The sequence below is a fragment of the Saimiri boliviensis genome, chromosome 6, assembly GCF_048565385.1.
Source record: "Saimiri boliviensis isolate mSaiBol1 chromosome 6, mSaiBol1.pri, whole genome shotgun sequence".
Lineage (NCBI taxonomy): Eukaryota > Metazoa > Chordata > Mammalia > Primates > Cebidae > Saimiri > Saimiri boliviensis.
In genome coordinates this window covers 60,325,787-60,345,580 of record NC_133454.1, presented here as the reverse complement: position 1 = coordinate 60,345,580, position 19,794 = coordinate 60,325,787, and the positions used below count along the sequence as shown (strand labels likewise).

Sequence of the window (19,794 nt, the reverse complement as noted above, 5' to 3'; positions counted from 1 at the left end):
AGAAATCTGCCAACATCAATACTTTCAAATAAAAGGATTTCTGCTTCTAAGATTAAGAAACAGGTTTATTTACTTCAGGAGTGAAAAGAGGTGCAGTTTCTCAAGGAGGTGGAAGAAATATGTCTCTTTGGTATAACAGGATTAAGGTCTAATTTAGCAGTCTAACTTTTTTTTGCTGATCCTGTTTTTCTGTTCAACCTTTCTTCTCTTCTCTCCAGTCCCAAGATTCTGACAATATTCTTCCTTATGACTTCCAAAGGAATAAATTCTAATGTTTGATTGCAGAGTAGGGTGAATATAGTTAGCAAAATGTATCTTTCAAAATAGCTAGAAGAGAGGACTTGAAATGTACCCACCACATAGAAATGACAAATACCCTGACTTGATCATTACGTATCTAACAAAATTTCACATGCAACCCACTAATAAGTACAAACACAATGTATCAAAAAGGAGAGAAATCACTATTAAGAACAATTTAACATTTCCTACTGGTACTTTCTACTTGGATTCCTTTAAGGACTTCAAGTCCAATAACCTGCAAACTAAACTTATTCTCATCATCTCTACCACCTTCCTGGCAAATCTGTTTTATAGTACCCCATGTACCTGATGGCCTAAGCCATAAATCTGGGAGTTGTGGGAGTTATCCTTAAATTCTCCTCTAACAAAATCCTATCAAGTCTGTTAACCACTCTTAAAACTACCTCTTCCCCTTTGCTTCCCTGGCCTTATGTGGCAGGCCATGTTGTAAACTTCAAAGATATTAGGTGATAAAGTCAAATCTGGGGTTGAATCCCAGTTCTGTCACTTGCTAAATGCAGTCTTAATCCTGGGCAAATTACCTAACCTCTCTAGGGCTCATTTTCTCATCTGTAAAATGAAATGAATAATAAAATCTACCTTAAAAAGTTACTGAAACAAGTAAATAACCTAATGCCTCTGAAGCACTCAACACTATGCCCAGCACGTTGCAAGCATTCAGTGAATGCTAACTACTGCTATCTTGCAGGATTATTGTATCCACTAAGAGGAGATCATCTATGCAAAGTGTTTGATACATTGTAAGGACTTAAAATACAATGATCTTTCAAAAATTAATTTTACCTCTCTTCTCTACACATATTATTTCAACAACCTCCTAACAGTCATTTTATCTTATCCTCATGATGCCACCGAGCTCCCTAACTGTTTTCAGGACAAAGTCAAATTTTCTTCTCATGACATATAAAGTCTATCATGCTCTTTCCTTATTTTTTAAGGCTCACCTATTGCCATTCCTTTAGCTCCAATCTCATCAAATTCAGAAGTGTCACATTCTTCCATGAAGCACTGATTTTGCAATGCTATTCCTTTTGCCTAGAATTCCTGTTTAGCCTTTCCCCTCTCCAATTCCCATTTTGTCCTATACGATTCCCATAAAACCTTCAAAACTCAGCTCAGGAAGTCTTCCCTTTCCTTCTGCCACCCCATATCCCCAACTTTGGCTTTAAAACAGTCTCTGTGTTACCACATATTGTACTTTTTTCCTTCTAATGATAAGCAGCAGCTAACAATTATTGAGCACATACTATATTTGTGATTCTGTACTAAGCACAACTACATGTTACCTCATTTAATCCTTGCAGCAACTTTATGAGGTATAATCGTTATTATCCTTATTGAATAAAGAGGAAACTGAGGATTACAGAAGTAACTCCAAAAGTCACACAGCTGGTAGGTAGCAGAGCTGGGACTTAGACGCATATCTCCCCATGTTCCTAACCACATGCTGTATTGTCTTGTAACATTAAACACATGATATTATAATGGTCTATTTCCAGTCACGTGTCACTCAATTATAGAGATACATTCTTTTAAAAAATGTATGGTTAGGCAATTTTGTCATGAAAACATCCTAGAGTGACCTTCTACAAACTTAGATAGTATAGCCTATACACAACCAGGTTATATGGTATAGCCTTATTGCTCCTAGGCTACACACCTGTACAGCACATCACTGAACTGGATCCCGTAGGCAACTGCAGCACAAAAGTTAAGTGTCTGTGTACCTAACATAGACAAAGTACAGCAAAAATACAGTATAAAAGGTTAAAAAACAGCATACTTGAATAAGGCACTTACCATGAATGCAGTATGCAGGACTGGAAGATGCTCTGGGTGAGTCACTGAGTGAGTGGTGAGTGAATGTGAAGGTCTAGGACATTATGATATAACTACTACAGACTTCATAAGCATTGTATACTTATACTACCCTAAAGTTATAAAAATAAATTTTCTTTCTTCAATAATAAATTAACCTCAGCTTACTGTAACTTTTTAACTTTATAAATTTTTTTACTTGACTCTTTTAACACTTAGCTTAAAATACAAACATGTTGTACAGCTGTACAAAATATTTTCTCTCTTTGTATCCTTATCCTATAAGTGTTTTCTATTAATTTTTTTAACTTTTAAACTATTTTGTTGAAAACTAAAACATAAATATATGCTAGCCTAAGCCTACACAAGGTCAGGATCATCAATATTATTGCCTTCTGCCACCACATCCTATCCCACTAGATGGTCTTCAGAGGCAACAACACTCATGGAGCTGTATTCTCCTATGATAATGCCTTCTTCTGGAATATCTCCTGAAGGACCTGACAGAGGCTGTTTTACAGTTAAATTTTCTTTCAGAAGTAGAATAAATACACTTAAAATAATGATTAAAAAGTATAGTATAGTAAATATATAAACCAGTAATATAGGTGTTTATTATCATCATCAACTATTATGCATTGTATATAATTGTATGTGCTATACTTTTATCCAACTGGAAGTACAGAAGGTTTGTTTACACAAGCATCACCAAAACACATGAGAAATGCATTACAATGGCTACATCACTAGTTGGTAGAAATTTTTCAGCTCCATTATAATCTCATGGGACCAACAGTGTACGTGCAGTCCATCACTAACCAAAACATCTTTATGCAGTGCATGACCATATTTATCTGCTTCCCCATTAGTTAGTCAAATTAATCTAGTAAAACCCTTGACAATAGGGATCATGTCTTTTAATTTCTTGCATACCGTATGTCTAGCATCATCTCTACCAATTAACAGGTGCTCAATAAATAGCTGCTAAATCGAAAATGAAATCATGTCATTTTGTTCTTATAACAACTGAGTGAGGTAAAGTGGTTATCAATTCCTGTTTATAAAACAGATGTATGATTATTTCAGAATGCTAAGGTGGTTTTGTCTTCAAGTTAAATCATATAACTTCCATACAAAGAAGGCATAAATGATTTAGTTTCTTCAATAAGTAAAAGGCAAAATTAATTTTTAATTATTTGCCAACTATCAATACAAGATTAAGTCTTCCGATACCATCTGTAAAGCAATCAGACCTTCATTTTTTTTTTCTGAGGTCAAGAGTATAAACCCAAGAAAAAAAAAAACATTATCTAGTAGGAAATGGCAATAAAACAAAAGCCTTTAGCAAAAAAGCTTTCAAAGAAGGTCAGTAGTATTGCTAAAGAAAAGTTTCCCACTGACTATGCCATGTGGTAGGCATGTCATGAGAAGATTTAGGTTAGAAATAAAACACCCACAGCAGGAGTATGTTGGCTTCAGTTAAATGAACTGAACTGAATTTCTATTTTGTCTGTTACCTGCTAGCCTGTAAAATGCTTACATATGAGCAATATAGAACTGAAAAGATTTTTTGATGCAGATCAGATCATAATTATGGTTAAAAGATTAGGCTATCATAAGACAAACCTGACCTAGGTAAGAGAATGAACTTCCTGAGCTGAGCATCAACGTCCTTAGATAAGTGAAATTGTTATACTACAACTCTAAAGAACATTAAAAATATAAAAGGTCATTGAAATATTTAAACAGAATTCTGCTTAAAGTCACACTAGACAACTTGATAAAAGACTTTTTTCCCAAGCATCCCCTACCCCAGTCCACATACTTTTTTATTGTGACAATTTTTGTCAGATTGCTTTTACAACAACAGTATTATATTTCAAGGGGGGAAAAAGCATGTGAGAAAAAAAATATACAAGGGAAATATTAAACACCTCGCAGGAAATCTATTTTCACTAGTGAGTTGCCACATGAAAATTTCAGGAGTCCTTGTACCCTCTTATGCACAATAAATACAATATTCAGCAGCAAGGGGCCCTTGACCATGCAGATACTGCTTGGTCTCCAATGTCAAACAATCTAGTGATAAAAAATTTGATAAATTAAGAAATAAAGGAAAGATAGAAAAAAATTATTTGTTTTATCATCCAAAGACAATTCTTTAACATCTTAGAATATTTTATTTCAGTAGGTTTTTTATTGTATGATTGCTGTTGTTGCAAAAAATTTTGTTTCCACTTGGTCCATAGTTTGGGAGAAATTCAGGGGTGGTTAAGAAGCTGCCCTGGGGCAAGAGGCGGAGGCTCATGCAGAGGCTCCAAGTACAGTGGCCTGCAGCAGTGCCCCTCAAAGATCATTTGTGCCAATATTTCATTGAGGTTTTTTCATTTATGCTCACAAGAAAAGTTAGTCTGAAATGCTGCTTTCTTATAATGTCCCTGTCAGGTTGGTATTAAGATTATGCTGGTCTGTATAATTATTTGAGAAATATTCCATTTTCCATTCTCTGGAAGAATTTATGTAAAACTTCATGTTATTTTTTCCCTTACATATTTAAAAAGAATTCGTCAGTGAAGATATATGAGCCTGAATCTGAACCTAGATTTTCCTTTTGAGATATTTAATAACTGATTTTATTCCTTTCAGTGATATGGGATTAATCAAATATCCTATTGCTTCTTGTGTCTATTTTAGTTGTTTTATCCCCACAAGTTTATTTTAAGTGTCAAATTTTTAAAATGTAAAGTTGTTTATAATGTTCTCTTACTGAGATTTAATATCTGTAGGCTCTGTAGTAATGGTTCCTTTTCTACTCCTAACAATTGGCAATCGGGTTTTTTCTCTTTACTGATGAGTAAAAGTGATATATCCTTGGCAAGACAAAATTTTCAAAAGAATCAACTTTTGTCTTTAATTTCCTCTGTTGTACATTTGTTTTATATTTCACTGGCTTCTGCACTTATTCCTATGGCTTCTTTTTTTCTGATGTAATTTGCAGCTTTTCCCAAGCTTATGATGGAAGGTTAAAACACTGACTTGTAGACTTTCTAATCTTCTATTAATTGTAATCAAGGCTTTGACATTCCCTTTAAGCACTGCTTTAGTGGGATCTGAAAAGTTTTAATATGATTTATCTTCATTATTATTTTCTCAGAAGTATTTCCTAATAGCCATTATAATTTTTTCTGTGATCCATGACCCTTTAGAATTACACTGCTTATTGATTTCTAAAGTAATATCACTAGAGTTACAGAACATACTCTGAAAAATAACCCAAAGTAAGATCAACTTTAGAAAATGTTCCGTGGGCACTTGAAAGGAATATATTCTGTCACAATTCAGTGTTTTTACAAATGTTTCCACTTTTCTAATTTCTAGGCATAAATTCGTTGTGTCATATACTAGGCCTATGCTTAACTGTATAAGATGTTAAACAGTTTTCCAAAGGGTTTGTGCTCTTTTCTAAATATGCATGAGTTACAGCTCATTTTCTACTATCAATACATGAATTACAGCTGTTCTACATCCTTGCCACTATATGGTACTGTTAAGTTTGTTGCCTTTACCTCCCCAAGCTATTTTAGTGAGTCTGAAGTGGTACTTCATTGTGTATATAGTGAGTTCTTATTTTGAGATAATGTTTTTCTATTTGATTCTATTTTATAGATTCCAGTTCTTTGTTGAAATTCTCCATATTTCCATCCATTTTCTCTATGTCTTTCTCTAGTTACTTGAGCACATTAATCAATTATTTTAAAGTCTACTAATACTAGTATCTTGTATCACATATGAGTCTGCTTCTGTTGTCTTCTTTCTCTAGGCTTTTGGACATGTAGTTTTTTCTAAGGATGTACTTAGAAACTTTTCATTAAGTACTGAACATTGTTTTAAATTTTTTAGAGGCTCTAAAAGATGTTATCCATAACCAGAGGGAGTTCACACTTTTCTCGGCTAGGAAGAAAGCAGACAGCTCATCATCTTAATCTAGTCCAGACATCAGCAGAATCAAGGCTGCTTTGTAATTTAGGAAAGGTTTATTCTCTTGCCAGTTAGACCATCTTCTTAGTGTAAGCTCTCTCTAGCTTTCAACTGAAAGCCTGGTATGTACATTGGGCCCTCTCTCCCTTCCCCCAACCAAGTGGATCCTAAACTCTAAAACTCCTCACTATCACAGACTAATAGATTCTTAGTCTGCTTTCCACATATTTTCCACTTAGCCTTCATGTTTTCTTAGACGTTGGCAAATGTCTTAAGGAAAAAAACTGATCAAATGTTTGAGACCCTCAAGTCTCCAATTCTGTTACTGTAGCTCAAGAACACCAAAATCTCTGCTTATTTCCCTGTCACCCAGCAGCAGCCCTGTGCCTGATCCAATGTCATGCTGAAACATATTTTGAACAACTCCTAAAGAAATATTTAGTTTCTACTATTCCCAGAACTTTAGTTCTTTATTGTCATATGTATATAAATCAGGCCTCCCTTAATATTTCACATGCTCCTCAAACTCATGGTTGCAAACTGAACTCACTAGCTTCCTGAAAACTTTGTTCTTTGAACATTCTCTATTTATGTTAATGGTACTAACCATTCATTTAATTACTTAAGAAGAAAGTTAGAAACTACCCTTGACCCCTCTCTCAACACCAAACCCATCAAGACTAAGAATTTGGTCATCAAATTCTATGGATTCTACTTCTTAAATATTATTAACTATGTCACATTCTGTTCCCAGTGCCCTTATCCTCCACCACAACTACTATAATTTCTTAATTGAACTCTGCTTTAGTTTTCTTTTTTAGATTATTCTACATGCAGCTCTCGAGTGATATTTATAAGATTCTAATCAGATTATAGGACTTTTACCTTAAAATCTTTCAACAACTTTGTTATAGATTCTCTGCCACCTCACTTCACTTGGGGTTTTGCCACCCCAAATTTTTATTTTATTTCCCAGACATATCTAATGCTTCATACTAAGTTCCTTAACCACCTGGTAAACTTCAATCCAACTGTTAAGATGTAGCTTGAGTATTAACTTACTTATAAAGCATTTCTTGACCTCCCTAGACCATCCCTGCCTCACTTTTAGCATTATAATTATTTTTGGACTCTTTTTCTCCATTTGTCTGTCCTCTTTTGGCACTCATCCTATTAATCTTCATCATCATCACTACTACCACCACTACCGCTACCATCATTATGTTAGTAATAGGTACTTTTTAATGTGATCTTATTAAATGTCAGATACAATGCTAAGTACTTTACACATATTTCTCCTTTTAATGCTATCACCAAACTAGAGATCAGTGTTATAATCACCATTAGGGATACTGAGGCTCAGAGGTACAGTTACTTGCTTAAGGTTACACAGTTAATAATGGGTATATTCACACTTAGTTTTGATTCTAAATATGTACTATCCTGTCCTATATTCAAGTTTTATATTCTTAGCATATAGAACATTGCCTGGCATGTAGTAAGTTTTCAATAAATGTTTGCTTTGTTGTTGAAAAGTACTAAACAAAATAATATATGAAAGTCCTTGTGAATTATAAAATTCTGCATGAATACTATTATTTCCTCCCACCTTGATTTTGTTTTTCTAATTCACCATTCTTGTCCCCTTCCCTGCAAAACACATATTTATCCACCCAAACCCAACTGAAATGTAGTATTTTCTCTAACTCTCCAGACAAAATCGTTAATCCCTTCTTCTGTGTTCACATGGACTCTGTTCCTATCTCTGCAATTGCACTAATTATATCACTTTTTTGAATGTATTTGTTTTTCATCCCTCCCTCCCCAACTTAGATTATGAGTTCTTCAAGAAAAGAAATGAATTTTATTTATCTTTGTATCATCTGAGCCTAGGACAGTGCCTATGATATGGAAGATAAAAAAATGTTTTCTGAATAAATACAGAATCACTCTTAGACCTGGATAAGAGGGAAGCCCTTATAATGAGACCTACATGTTTAATGAGACCCACATTTTTAATGAGACCCACATTTTTAATAGTCCTGCTTTAGCCTGTCTCTGACCATATCTCTTCCCTTAGTCCTCGAGACTAAGCGACTAGGGAAAGGTACACACCTGAAGCCTATGACTGCCAATCTAGACTCTGCTCCAGGTATCCATTCTCCTGGAATTCTTTACTCCAATTTTCTAAAGCCATTTTTAGGGTATACATAGTTCTGTTCCTCACCTTTGTCTTCCTCAGAGCAGGCTGCACCTCATGTGCATCTAGGCTCAATGGGACATTAAGAGGTGACTACTTACAGCACATGTACCTAGAACTTGGCTATCTGGGCTGAGTTGAACATAGGATGTATGCAAAATTCTTCAACTACAAAATACAGCTATGAGTAAGAACAGAAAGCGGGTAAACTGGAGGCTTTCTTTCCCCAAATGGCCATTCATGTTCCTGCATGTAACTCAAAGGAGTTGAAGAATTACAAATTTGAGTCCACCCATCTACTCACTATGAAATCACATTTGTTAAGGTAGGACAGGAGGGATCCAAGATGGCTGAATAGGAACAGCTATGCAGTGCAGTTCTCATTGAGAACAATGCAGAGGGTGAGTAATCACTGCATTTCCAAATGAGTTATTACTGCCCACAGACCAGGAGATTCCTGGGCTGAAAAGTGCCACAAGTTTCCAGCACGGCCAGCACAGCGGCTCTCCATACAAAAACTTACACAAATCTGGGCAGCCATTTCAACTGGTACCTGGAACGCCTGAGAGATAGAGTTGCCCATTCAACTGAAAAAAAGGAGGCTTAAACAGGGAGCCAGGTGATCTGGCTTGGCAGGTCCCACCCCCACAAAGATCAGCAATCTGAAACACTCTGCATTGAGAGTTTCACAGCAAGCACAGCTGGACCCAGGACAGTCCAGCTCTGCGGGGGAAAGGGTGTCTGCCATTACTGAGGCAGTCCGCCACTACTGAGGCGTCCGTCATTACCAAGGTAGTCCGCCATTATTGAGGCAGTCCGCCATCATTGAGGCAGTCTGCCATTATTGAGGCAGTCTGCCATTACAGAGGCAGTCCACTATTACTGAGGCAGACTGCCCTTACCAAGGAAGTTCTAGATATCCCTCTATAAACAAAAGCACAAGGAAGTTCACACAGCAGCTAGGCAGAGCCCACGGCAGCACAGCAATAACTCTGCTGGCAGACTGTGATTAGGCTACCTCCTAGCTGGGTAGGTAATCTCGGAAAAAAGGCAGCAGCACGTCAGGAACTTATAAATAAAGTCCCACCTTCCCAGGACAGAACACCTAGGAAAAAAGGCGGTTATGAGTTTCACCAGAGCAGACTTAAACATACCTGCCCAGCAGCTCTGAACAGAACAGTGAAGCTTACAGCTCAGCACCTGAGCTCCTATAAGGGGAAGACTGTCTCCTTAAGCAGCTCCCTGACCCCTGTATAGCCAGAGACACCTCATAGAGGAGAGCTCAGGCTGACATCTGGCAGGTATCCTTCTAGGACTAAGATAACAGAAGAAGAAACTGGCAGAAACCCTTACTGTTCTGCAGCCACCACAGGTGATTCCCAGGCAAGCATAGTCTGGAGTGGACCTCCAGCAATCCTACTACAGAGGGGCCTGACTGTTAGAAGGAAAACTAAAAAACAGAAAAAAAAAACTTCATCATCAATAAAAAGGACATTCACTCAGAGAACCCATCGAAAGTCACCAACTACAAAGACCACAGGTAGATAAATCCACAAAGATGGGAAGAAACCAGCACAAAAAGGATGAACACACCCAAAACCAGAATGCTCCTCCTCCTCCTCCAAAGGATCACAACTCCTCACTAACAAGGGAACAAAGCTGGATGAACAATGAGTCTGATGAATTGACAGAAACAGGCTTCAGGTGGGTAATAACAAACTTCTCTCAGCTAAAAGAACATGTTCAACCCAATGCGAAGAAACTAAGAACCTTGAAAAAAGGTTTGATGAAATGCTAACGAGAATAAACAGCTTAGAGAAGAATATAAATCACCTCTTGGAGCTGAAAAACATAACATGAGAACTTCGCAAAGCATACACAAGTTTCAATACCAGAATAGACCAAGCAGAAGAAAGGATATCAGAGACTGAAGATCAACTCAATGAAATAAAACAAGAAGGCAATATTAGGGAAAAAGAGTGAAAAGAAATGAACAAAGACTCCAAGAAATATGAGAGTATGTGAAAAGAGGTAATCTACATTTGATAGGTGTACCTGAATGTGATGGAGAGAATGAATCCAAGCTGGAAAACACACTTTAGGATTTTAACCAGGAGAACTTCCCCAACCTAGCAAGACAGGCCAATATTCAAGTCCAGAAAATACAACATCTCACCCCAGTTAGAATGGCAATTATCAAAACAACAAAAAGTAATAAAAGCTGAGGATGTAAAGAAAAGGGAACTCATACACTATTGGTGGGAATGTAGATTAGTGAGGACGTAGAAAAAAGAGAATTCATACACTATTGGTAGGAATGTAAGTTAGTATAGAAATTATGGAAAACAGTTTGGAGATTTCTAAAAAAAAAAAATGAAAAACAGAACTTCAGGTGATCCAGCAACTCTACTATTGGATATTTATTCAAAGGAAAAGAAGTCAGTGTATCAAAGGGATACCTGTACCCCCATGTTTACTGCAGCACCATTCAAAATGGTCAAGATATTGCATCAACCTAAGTATCCATCAACAGATGGACACCAAGAAAATGTGGTATACATACACAATGGAATACTATTTGGCCACAAAAAAGAATGAAATCCTGTAATTTGCTGCAACACAGATGGAACTGGAAGTCATGTTAAATAAGCCAGGTACAGAAAGACAAACATTGCATGTTCCTACTCACATGTGGGAACTAAAAAAGCTGATCCCATAGAGGTAGAAAGTACAATGATAGTTACCAGAGGGTGAGAATGGAGGATATAAAGGTAGATAGGCAGAATAAATTCTACTTACTGGTAGCACAGTATGGTGACTCTAGTTAACAATAATTTATTGTAAACATAGCTAGAAGATTTGAAATGTTCCCCAAAGAAATCATAAATGTTTGAGATGACGGATATCCTAATTACTCTGATTTGATCACTATACATCAATCATTTGATCATACACACTGCATGGCATCAAAATATTACATGTATCCTATAAATATGTACAATTATTATGTATCAGTAAAGATACATAAGTAAAGCCACAGTAAGCAAGACAGTGTGGTATGGCAAAAGAATAGACAAATAGATAAATGGAACAGAATAGAAAGTCCAAAACACAGAACCACACAAATGAATCAATTGATTTTTAACAAAAGAGCAAAGGCAAAACGATTAATAAAAGATGGTCTTTTCAACAAATGGTGCTGGAACAACTGGACATTCACATGCAAAAAGAATGACTCTAAATGCAGACCTCACACTTCTCACAAAAATTAAGAAAATGGATCATAGAGAAAAACGTAAAACGCAAAACTACAAAACTCCTAGAAGATAATACAGGAGAAAAATCTAAGTAACTTTGGGTATGGCAGTGACTTTTAAAAATATATAACACCAAAGGCATAATCTATGAAAGGATTAATAAGGTGAACTTTGTTTTGCTCTGCAAAAGATACTGTCAACAGATGAGAAGACATGCTATAGACTGGGGAAACAATGTTTATGAAAGATTGATAAAGAACTGTTATTCAAAATACACAAAAACTCTTAAAATCCAACAATAAGAAAAACAAATGACTCAAAAAAATGGGCAAAATACATGAACAGACACATCACCAAAGAAGATAGACAGATAACAAATCAGCATATGAAAAGGTGCTCCATATTATATGTCATTGGGGAAGTGAAAATTTGAACAATAATATTCTACTACACACCTACCAGAATGTCCAAAATCCAAAATACTGACAACACCAAATGGCAGCAAGGATGTGGAGCAACAGGAACTCTCATTCCTTGCTGGTGGGAAGGCAAAATGGTATAGCCACTTTGGAAGAAAGCTTGGTAGTGTCTTATAAAGCAAAATGTATTTTTACCATATGATCCAGCAATTGTACTCCTTGTTATTTACTCAAATGAGCTAAAAATGTATGCCTCCACAAAAACTTGTACATCAGTTTTAAAGTAGCTTTATTCATAATTGCCAAATATTGACAGTAAACAGTATGTCCTTCAGTAGGTGAATGAGTAACTAAACTGTGATACATTTAGATAATGGGATATTATTCAGTGCTAAAAATAAATGAGCTAGGCAATTAAAAAGCACTGGAGAAAATGTAGATGCATTTTCTCCAGGCCATTAAAAAGCACTGGAGAAAATGTAGATGCATTTTTTTCTAAGTACAGAAAGCCAATCTTAAAAGGTTACATGCATACTGTATGATTCCAAGTATATGACATTCTGGCAAAGACAAAACCATGGCAACAGCAGAGAGTTCAGTGGTTCCCACAAGATAGGGTTTAAAGAGGGAGGAACAGGCAGAGCATAGGGGATTTTAGGGCAGTCAAACTACTCTGTATAAGACCATAATGGCAGACATATGACATTAAGTATTTGTCAAAACCCATAGAATGCCTAACACCAAAGGTGAACCCTAATGTCAACTATGGACTTTGGGTAATAATAATGTGTCAATGTTGGTTCATCAGTTCTAACGAATTGTATGAGTATGGTGCAAGATAGTGATGGTAGGAGAAGAGGCTATGCATTTGTGGGGTACAAAGTATACTCTCTGTACTTTCTGCTTAGTTTTGCTGTGAGCCTAAAAAATCAAGTCTATTAGAAAATCAAACCAAAAAAACCAAACCATAGCTGTTCACCATCTTCCAATACTTTATCCAGATAAAAAACAGCTGTTTTCAACATGAATCAGAAGGCAAAACTGTTACCTTTTCCTAAAGTTTGTCTTCCAAAAACATCCGAATTGGCAATTTGAGCCTCACAGGGCGGATCAAATAACTTACTTTTCAATTTTCTTCTTTTGTTCTTTTTGTCTTTGTAGTTCTTTTACTTGTTCTCTCTCAATATCCATGAAAAGTCGTCTATGTCTCAGGTACTGCTTTTGACACTAAAGGAAAGAAGTTGAAATTACTAAGATTCTGCTTTCAGAAGAATTTCCAAGGACAAAAAATATTTTTATGCCATAGACAAAAACAAAAAACAAGCAAACGAAAATAGATGATATAGAAATTACTTGTAATTTCATTCTGTCTATGGTAACTCAGGATGTCACATACACAAGAATTTTATATTTCCAAGCACATAGCTATTTACATGTTAATAGGCAAATCAAAGAAAGAAGTACTAATTTAGTTTGTCTTAGTATAGCCCCTTGTCAGTAGTACTTCAGGAAGTGATATTTGATATGATAAGATATATACTGTATTTACTCTGTGTTCCCAAATAGTAAGTACCATAAAAGCAGAGCCACAGAAAGAATGTAGAAGGTATTTTATAACCGAACCAACAGTTAATTTAACTTTTCAAAATTAAAACAGTATCACAGGCCAGGCACGGTGGCTCACACCTGTAATCCCAGCACTTTGGGAGGCCAAGGTGGGCAGATCACCTGAGGTCAGGAGACCAGCCTGGCCAACATGGTGAAATCCCATTTCTACTAAAAATACAAAAAAAAAAAAAAAAAAAAATAGCCAGGCGTCGTGGCATATGCCTGTAATCCCAGCTACTTGGGTGGCTGAGGCAGGAGAATCATTTGAACCCGGGAGGCAGAGGTTGCAGTGAGCCAAGATTGCACCATTGCACTCCATCTTGGTCAACAAGAGTGAAACTCCGTCTCATTACAACAACAACAGTAACAGCAGCAAAAAAAGCATCACAAAAGCATACTCGAAGCCTAGCCTAAAATGGCATGAAGTAGGGTAGAAGGGCTGAGGTATATTAAAACCTCAGACTCATAAACAAAACAAGTACAATAAAAGCAAGTGCGGCCAGGCACAGTGGCTCAGGCCTATAATCCTAGCACTTTGGGAAGCTGAGGCAGACAGATCATGAGGTCAGGAGACTGAGACCATCCTGGCCAATACGGTGAAACCTCGTCTCTACTAAAAAAACAAAAAATATAAAAATTAGCTGGGTGTGGTGGTGCATGCCTGTAGTCCCAGCTACTCAGGAGGCTGAGGCAGTAGAATCGCTTGAACCCAGGAGGTGGAGGTTTCAGTGAGCCTAGATTGCACGACTGGACTCCATCTCAAAAAAAAAAAGCACATGCTACTAGACTCTGTGATCTGTTCATACTTCTGGATTTATATATACTCTTTTAAATACACAAGCCATTCAGTGAACAAAAAGCATGCCTATGTATATATCAGAGTAGTGCAGGGCTTTTTGGTAAAAATTATCAAAGGTCTAAATAGTACCTCAATAGTGAGACTGCATCAAAATCACCAGTGGTATTTTTAAAAAACACAAATGCCCTAAACCTCTGTTTTCAGATACTGATTTGGTATGTCTTGTTTAGATCTAGGCATATTTGTATTTTGAACAAAGCTCCCCATCTGATTCTGGTGCATGGCCAGGGTTAAGATCTATTGGTTTAAACAAACTTTAGATTGAAAAGAAACAAACAAACAAACAAACAAACAAACAAAGCCACAAAGTAATCTTCCTTTAAATAAGTTACAGTGGCAAATATACACTAGCTGGAGAAATTTACTAGTATCAAATAACTGATTTCACAACACTGTACCCTTACTCCTAGGATCTTGGAAAAGAAATTCAATACATTATAATGAGTCAAGCAACTTTTCTTCTTTTATTTATGAAATTTGTGGTATTAGCCTTTTATGTGTTAGGACACAACAAACTGCTTCCAATTTCTCATACACATTAATACTATCATAGTAGAAATACTGGCATACAAAAGCAGTATCATTACATACCTCTTTCTTTTCTTCTTCTTTATCTATGCCAGACTGAAATGCCAGTGGTGATTGGAATTCAGTGCTCAATCCTGATTGATATCCATCATAAGCCTGTTGGAAGGTCCAATCACACAAAGTGACAAAATTACCAAAGCTACCCATAAACCATTTTGATATTTTTATCTATTCTTCTGCAAACAAACTTGAGCTCAAGCAAATAAAGAAACCAAAAAAAAAAAAAGCAAATTTAAAGAAAGAAATAAAAAAATGAAAGGAAGCTCTTTCAGAAGGAATTAACCAAACATAAAATAATAAATCAAAGAAAAGCGTTTAAGTCAAAAACATGAATAAACGAAAAATTTTAAAATGTTCAAAATGAAAGTTCTTTTAAAGTGTTCACTTGAAATTACTGTCATAAGTGTGCTTGGATTAAAATCTAGGATATATAGTCAGATTCCTTAATATTTCAATTCTATATATAATCACCTTGAATTTATACAATGCTTTTAGTGGGCACGAGTCCAGAGAAAATACTATATCAATCAACTGGCATGGCATAGAGGAAACAGGCTAATTTCCACCCATACTTACTGGGAAAGGATTACAAAATAACTTGGTATATCTACTTGAACATTATATGGGTCAGATAATGATCTCCAACTTTTAGAAACAAAAAGCTTAAAATTATTTCATCTCTTTAGTTTAAAAGTCATTTATCTTTCAAGGTTGCAGGATACATAATCAATATACAAAAGTCAATTGTATTTCTATACTTTTTTTTTTTTTGAGATGGCATTTCGCTCTTCTTGTGCAGGCTGGAGTGCAATGGCAAGATCTCAGCTCACTGAAACCTCCACCTCCCAAGTTCAAGCAATTCTCCTGCCTCAGCCTCCCAAGTAGCTGGGATTACAGGTACCTGCCACCATGCCCAGACAATTTTTTGGATTTTTAGTGGAGACAGGGTTTCACCATGTTGGCCAGGCTGGTCTCAAACTCCTGACCTCAGGTGATCGTTCTGCCTCAGCCTCCCAAAGTGCAGCGATTACAGACATGAGCCACTGCCCCTGGCCTGTATTTCTATAGTTGTGATGAACAATCTAGAAACAAAATTAAGAAAAAATTTACATTTACAGTATCTTCAAAAAGAATAAAACACTTAGAAATTTAACAGAGGAAGTATAAATTTTATACTCTGAAACATACAAAACATTGTTTTAAAAAAATGAAAGATGACCTATATAATGGAAAGACATCCCATGTTTATGGACTGGAATATCTAATACAGTTAAGATGGCAGCATTCCCCAAATCGATCAACAAATTTAGGTTCTTAGATATGACAGTAAAAGCACAAACCATGAAAGAAAAAGTAGACAAATTGGACTTTACCAAAATTAAAAACTTTTGTGCTTCAGAGAAAACCATCAAGAATGTGAATGACAACACACAGAACAGGAGAACATTTGCAAATCATGTGTATCTGATAAGGAACTTTGTATGTGGAACATATTATAAACTCTCATACTCAATAATCATAATACAACTCAATTACAAAATGGGCAAAGGATCTAACAGTTCTCTAAACAAGATACACAAATGGTCAGTAAGCACATGAAAAGGTGTTCAACATCATTAGCTATCAGAAAAACACAAATCAAAAGTACAGTGAGATGCTACTTCACATCCACTTGGATGGCAATAATTAAAAATATAAATAACAAGTGTTGGTGATGATATGGAAAAATTTGAGCCCTCATATACTGCTGGTGGGAATGAAAAATGGTGCGACCACTTTGGAAATCAGTTTGACAGGTCCTCAAAAGGTTAAGCACAGAGTTATCATACATTCCAGCAATTCCACTATGAGGTATACACCCAAGAGAAGTGAAAAATATGCCCCCCAAAAGATTTGTACACAAATGTTCACAGCAGTATTATTCATAACAGCCAAGAAGAAATAAGCCAAACTTCCATCAATTGATGAATGTGCTATATGCACAAAATGAAATATTTTTCACCAATGATAGGAACAAAGTACTGCTATATGCTACAACATCAATGGATTTTGAAAATGTATGCTAAGTAAAAGAAGCAAGTCACAAAAAGCCACTTATTTCATGATCCCCTTTATAAAGAATATCCAGAATAGGCAAATCTGTAAAGATAGAAAATAGCTTAGTGGTCGACTAGGACTGGAGGTGGGGCTAAGGGGAAAAGAAAGTGGTACAGACTTTTGGAGGTGATGAAATGTTCTCAGATTGATTGTGGTTAATACCACAAACACAACCTGTGATTTTTACACAGCCCTGTAAATATTAAAAACACTGTATATTTTAAATAGGTTAATTGTATGCATGTGGATTACATTCATTATTTCCATATTACATATTTGCAGATTTGCCTATTCACTGAAATTTATGTGTAATCCCAATACTCAAGGTGTTTTTGCAGTCCTTTGCAGACATGCACTAAGCTGTGAAAAATTGGAGTTACCCAATATGCATGCTGCCAACTGAGGCTGAACAAGGTGATAGATACTCTGCCTTTTTGTTTCAGCTCTCATACTGTAAACAAGTGTCCTTTTTGCAGTCTATTTATTGTCAAGTTTTTCTGCATTTTTGTTTTCTATGTTGGTGATTTCACTGCTAAAAATGGTCCCCCCATGCATAGCTGAAGTACTATCTATTATTCCTAAGCACAAAAAGGCAGTGGTGTGCCTTAGATAAGCTTCATTCCAGCATGAGTTACAGTGTTGTTGACTACGATTTCATGTTAACAGATCAACCATATATATTTAAAAAGGTGTTTTAAAGAGAAATATATAAAAAATAAGGCTATATATTAATTAGTTGATAAAAATGGTATAACCAGGGGCTTGCAGGAACCTACCCCAGTTTCTTTCCTCAGAGCCAAAATTCAGTATTTGCTGATTCAGTGTTTCTAACAACTTTTCGTAACACAACTACTATGAATGACAAGAATAAACTGTATATATCAATAAAGCTGTTATTATTTTTAGTTATTTGTTTTGTGACTCTAAAAGTCTGAAAATGTATAAAATGTTAACGAGAAATATCTCTAAAATTTTTGGTTATCTTTTTCATTTATGTTTATCTTCTTCACAATAAAAATGAAATTCCTTTCTGTTTTCAATAAAGAAAACTGGACTCCCAGTACTGGCCAATGACAAAGCACACTATGGGCTCTCTCTCTCACTCTCATTGATTGTAACTAAGACTTCTGGGAAATGTAGCTCCTGGGATCTGGAGAGTATAGGGGGTAACCAAACAAAGGTGTGCTAGAAAGCAGACCCCCTTAATTCTATGCGTAAACTGGCACATATCTCAGAATCACCCCTGTACTGAGCATGCATGGGACAGGCCTATAGAAATACAATGAAAACTCTGAAAACTAACATTAGAGCCACTGTGCACAGGAGAGATCACTTACAGTTGGAATTTAACCAGGTTGCCTACCTGCTAGAACAAACAAACAAACAAAAGATACAATATTCTTCAGAGGATTTTAACAGAAACCAGAGTCTCACAATATAATATTTAAAATGTTAGCTAGGCACAGTGGCTCATGCCTATAATCCCAGCACTTTGGGACACCAAGGCAGGTGGATCACTTGAGGTCCGGAGTTCAAGACCAGCCTGGCCAATATGGCAAAACCCCGTCTCCACTAAAAAAAAAAAAAAAAAAAAAAAATTAGCTGGCCTGGTGGTGGGTACCTGTAATCCTAACTACTAGGGAGGCTGAGATACATGAATCATTTGAACTCAGGAAGCAGAGGTTGCAGTGAGCCAAGATCACACCACTGCACTCCAGTCTGGTGACAGGGTGTGAGGCTCCATCTCAAAAGGAAAAAAAAAAAAGTCTAGGATACAACTTAAAATTAGTTGACATAAAAGAAACCAGGAAGATGTGACCAATTTTGAAGGGTAAAGATAATAAACAGATCCTAACTCCAAAGTGACCCAGATGTTGAATTAACAGGCAAAACCTTTAAAGCAGAGATTAATACTATATCTATGAGGCAAAGACAAACGCAATTGAAGTGAAAGAAAATATAGAAGTTCTCAACACAAAAATAAAAACTGTATAAAAAAATACAGATCCAAGTTTTAGAGACAGAAAAACACAGTATGTGAAATATTGGATAGACTCAATAGAAGAATGGAAAAAAGGTCAGTGAACTTGAATATACTGGATCAACATAAATGACCCAATGTGAAGCACAAAGAGAAAAAAATTAGACCAGAAAAAAAAAAAGAACAGCCAATTAATGTCAATTATGCCTCTGTGGGACAATATCAAAAGGTTTAACATTTTAGTCACTGGAGTTGCAGAAGGAAAGGAGAAAATAATTGGTACACAAAAAACATTTGAAGACATAATGGCAAAAAACTTCCCAAATTTGGTAAAAGATCTAGATTTAAAGACTGAAAATGTTCATCATACCCAAGATGGGATAAACTAAAAAACATTATTCCCAGACACATTATAATTAAACTCTAGAAACCAAAAACTAAGAGTTTTTTAAGTAGCCAGAAAAAATAGACATATTACATTTAGAAGAACAATGACTCAAATAATTACAAACGTGCTCAAAGACTATGGAAACCAGGAGAATCTCCCAAGATGGTCAAATAGCAACAGCTCTGGTGTGCAGCTCCCGGAGAGATCAATACAGAAGGCAGGTGATTTCCCATTTCCAACTGAGTGCATCTCTGATAAAAGGCAGCAGCTCCTGTCA

The 19,794-nt window shown here is 36.0% G+C and overlaps 1 protein-coding gene across 8 annotated transcripts in view; it reads right to left on the bottom strand.

The window, feature by feature from the left end:
* Window positions 1–19,794, bottom strand: part of CCDC15 (coiled-coil domain containing 15) — a 65,712-nt gene that overhangs the window by 9,979 nt on the left and 35,939 nt on the right. For 6 of the 8 annotated variants that reach the window (XM_074400790.1, XM_074400787.1, XM_074400788.1 and 3 more), the window contains 3 exons: window positions 16,038–16,133; window positions 15,055–15,147; window positions 13,120–13,223 (listed from right to left, as the gene is read on the bottom strand). In XM_074400790.1, the coding sequence (XP_074256891.1) occupies window positions 13,120–13,223; window positions 15,055–15,147; window positions 16,038–16,133 (293 nt within the window). The remainder of the gene's footprint in view (window positions 1–13,119; window positions 13,224–15,054; window positions 15,148–16,037; window positions 16,134–19,794) is intronic. The other 2 variants (XM_010334401.3, XM_074400789.1) reach the window with 1 other exon arrangement.